The 4,288-nt window shown below is 28.2% G+C and overlaps 1 protein-coding gene across 1 annotated transcript in view; it reads left to right on the forward strand.

Moving 5' to 3' along the window:
• LOC111708086 (uncharacterized) overlaps window positions 1-1,351 on the forward strand; it is a 60,277-nt gene extending 58,926 nt beyond the window's left edge. Inside the window, exon 52 of the mRNA XM_023481347.1 lies at window positions 1,186-1,351. Coding sequence (XP_023337115.1) covers window positions 1,186-1,351 — 166 coding nt within the window. The remainder of the gene's footprint in view (window positions 1-1,185) is intronic.
• The last annotated feature ends 2,937 nt before the right edge of the window (window positions 1,352-4,288 follow it).

A 4,288-nucleotide genomic window follows, 5' to 3' on the forward strand; every position in this document is an offset into this window, starting at 1 on the left:
TACTGTCTTTGGGCGGATACCAGACGAACACTGATGCATCTATTCTTCTTTACGAATTCCACCTAGAGAGAACTGGTTTCAATATGTACGCAGATTATACGCGACCGCAATTAACTTTCCTTGCAGTAGTACCTTGAGCATAACTTTCTACTTTTTATTCTAAGGTTTCTCTTTATCTCTTCTTCTAAGGAATATTTGATTAAATTAATCAATGAAAAATGGAATATTGATTTTCATTATTGTTACTATTATTATTATTATTATTATAATTATGTTAATAAAAAACATCATTTGATTTATTATAGTTATACAAAAACTACACAAGAAATATTTCTGGAGGAAGTGCAATATTATTCATTTATTAAAATATCAGATATTTGTAAAGAAATATATAATAGAAGATAAATGTATATATTTATACAAGTTCGTAATAAATTGAAATTAATATAATTGAATATTGTTTATAATCTCTAAAACAAAATTTGTGTAGAATTAAGTGTTCAAAAGAAATTTTATTTACTTCGTTTGCTTTAAAATTTCAATATTTAAAAATTTTGTTATCTGTGTCCTATGCCCAGTTTCCTGTGTCTTGTATTCTGTATCCTGTATTCTATCTTTGTCCTGTTTTATTCATTAGTATCTTTATCCTGTATCTTTATCCTGTATCTTTATCCTGAATATTTATCCTGTATCTTTATCCTGTATCTTTATCCTGTATATTTATCCTGTATCTTTATCCTGTATCTTTATCCTTTATCATTATCCTGTATCTTTGTCCTGTATATTTATCCTGTATCTTTATCCTGTATCTTTATCCTGTATCTTTATCCTGTTTCTTTATCCTTTATCATTATCCTGTATCTTTGTCCTGTATATTTATCCTGTATCTTTATCCTGTATCTTTATCCTGTATTTTTATGTTGTATATTTATCCTTATCCTGTACCTTTATCCTGTATATTTTGTCCTGTATCAATTTATCCTGTATTTTGTATCCAGTAACCTTTTCCTGTTTGAATCATTATTCTATATTTTTATCATGTATTCTGTATCCTGTATCCTTATCTTGTACAGAACAGTGCACTGTACAATATACTTATTTGCATATTGCATCTATCTTGAACTACTAGACTTGTTAAACAACATTAATTCCCAGTCTTGATTCTTACAAGTTGTATGTTCTAAGTGGGTACTTAGAAGTTCCAGTATTTGTGAGTACCCTGAGCAATGTTCATCCCAACTCCAGGTCCTCGATTCAATACAGAGAAAACACCGAACCTGTATTCACGAGGGAAACTGGGAGAGGAGAAGGAGAAGAGAGGTTCAATTATCTCTGGTTTCTAAACTATTAGTCTCTCTAAACTCTTCTAGCAAACCTATTCTCCAGAACAACACCTGCAATAATGGAACTAAAGGGACTGGACACACATTTAATGAATTTTTAAAGTTGTTTTTTAAATACCTCTTTCACTGTAAACCCCGGTTCATTTATAGTACCGGACCGAGTTTAACCAACTAAGCTTTCGGTGTGTTCTGTGCTAATTTGCTGTATACTCAGACCAAAGAATTAACGGGGGTTTAGTGGAGGAGAGTGACATATATACGTTTATTATTTTTTGAAGAGAATATACAGGGAGACCCAAAAATCTATAGAATAAGAAAAAAACTGTTAGACAAATTGATTCGTAGAAATTTCCAATAAATCTATTTAATAAAACAAGACATTCGTATATATATATATGTTGCGTATAGCCGGCCAAACGGCTGGACTGATTGGGCGGAAAGTGTTTCTGTACAGTCATGGGTGGCCGGGGGGTGTTATAGGCTAAAAAAAAATAGAATTTTTTCTTTCAATTTATTTTCTTTTAAACTTTTTTTTCCACGCGCATTGCCGGGCTCTTCAGCTAGTATGATATAAATACAGTGTGCAGTGTAAACAAACCCACTGCACTTGATCTATTAATTTTTAAACTATTACTGCCTATAGTATTAAAACTGTTTGCTTTGAAACAACACTTGGAAACACTTCAGATTGTTTAAATATCGGCTTATTATTCCACAGTTTTTTTAATCTCTCTGTATATTTGTAGAGCGACAACAAAATTGGTGAATCATATTTTAAAGTGATTAATCGGTTGATATACAGTGTCTTGAGAAATTGAAAACGATGCCATTAAAATCTAAATCTTTAGGTTAAAAGAAAAATAACACAATAAAGAACTCTTGAAAACTCTAATTCTGTGACAAATAAAATGGGGTTTGGAACATAAAATAATTGTCAAAAACATATGGATTTATCTAAAAATACCATATTTTACATTTCAGTCACTGTTTTATTGGCTTTTTAAAAACCAAGTACAATTTATTGTAACTTTATAGTTTCAGAATTGCAAAAAAAATACATTTCAGTTTTCTGACAATTTTTAAAGAAGAACATTTTTTTTTGAAATTTTAGATATTTCTATTGATTCACATGTCATACAATTTTAAATATTTCTATTGATTCACATGTCATACAATTTTAAATATTTCTATTGATTCACATGTCATACAATTTTAGATATTTCTATTGATTGACATGTCATACAATTTTAGATATTTCTATTGATTCACATGTCATACAATTTTAGATATTTCTATTGATTCACATGTCATACAATTTTAGATATTTCTATTGATTCACATGAAAAAGAATATCGCTGAAAGATCTCGTTGAGAAAAACTCTATTTTATCTCCTGTTCCTTTGAAACCTTTGACGTTAGCGTCCAAACAATGTTTTTCCGATTGAAAGATCTATTTTTTTCTTGTTAGAGAGTCGAATAAAACACTAAACACTCACTTAAAGTAATAAATATTTAAATTAAGACAAAGGTGGAAGATAAGTCTAAAATAAAAATAAATGTTTGGCAATATTTTTTTTAAATTTACCATTAAAAATATCAAAACATTTTCTTGTTGCTTGGTTCTTGTTGCTTTACAATGAACAATGAAAAATGAAGAAGGTATCATTATTACACGATGGAGGAACTGCAATCTTGAATGCAATTGATTCCGATATTGATTGCGGGCACTTTTTAATTTGAGTATTTTAGGTTCACAAAACAAACAGGTCTAACTGAAGATAACTGCTCGTAAGATTGAAAATGATTGAAATTGATTGAAATTGATAGAAATTAATTTAAATTGATTGAAATATTTTTTTGTCCCAACTCATCTTATTCTATTTAAAAGATTAAAAATAATTTGAATTTCTAATAAAAACCGAGAAAAAAATATTTCTTATACTTGTTGAAAAAAAAATTCTTTTTTTTTCTTCATTTTTGTTGCTCTGGTTAATTGTTATGATCCAAACATTCGATAAAAATAATTCAAGATGTTCATGTTAAAAAAGGCAAATGCCGGTAACGAAACGATCGTTCCGTTCTTACCTTTAAAATTAACGGCTACCTGAAATTTTTTTTATGGTTGGAACTAACAGTTGACGAAAAAGGCTAGACAAATTTGGAACGTGCCCAGCCCTACAGCGCCAAAACTTCTTGTCAGTAATGTTGCATTCATTTGAATTTCTTCTTTTATTTACAATACAACCCAAAGTTTTGAAATTTAGGAAATTTCTTGCAGTTTTTTGTTTTTTTGATCTGAAACATCAAACATTACAGAATATGCACCATTCAACACAAACAACAAAAATTAACCAAATGAACCAAACAAAGAATTTTTCTCAAAAAATAAATAGTACATTTATATCTATTTTTTTTATTTTTTCTGTCTAGATATAACTAACTTCATATTTTTAATTTAAAATACCTAAAACTAAACAACAAAAGAATTAAATTTAACTATTCCAAACTTATGAAAGCAATTGTAATGGTTTTAAGTCAAATTATAAAGCTTTAAAATGGTAATTGTGTGTGAAGCGAAAACAATTTTCTTGGGATTAAGAATACAGAGCTTAATTTCACAAGATAGATTTAGATTACAAAATATCTAGGGTTTCATGGATGTAAGTATACAGAGTTCAGAATATAATAATCATGGTTTCAGAATATAAATATCTAGGATTCAGAATATAAATATCTAGGATTCAAAATATAAATATCTAGGATTCAGAATATAAATATCTAGGTTTCAGAATATGAATATTTAGGTTTCATAATATAAATATCTAGGATTCAGAATATAAATATCTAGGATTCAAAATATAAATATTTAGGTTTCAGAATATAAATATCTAGGATTCAGAATATAAGTCTAGGTTTCATAATATAAATATCTAGGTTTCAGAAAA

The sequence above is a fragment of the Eurytemora carolleeae genome, unplaced genomic scaffold (genome assembly GCF_000591075.1).
Source record: "Eurytemora carolleeae unplaced genomic scaffold, Eaff_2.0 scaffold856, whole genome shotgun sequence".
Taxonomy (NCBI): Eukaryota; Metazoa; Arthropoda; class Copepoda; order Calanoida; family Temoridae; genus Eurytemora; species Eurytemora carolleeae.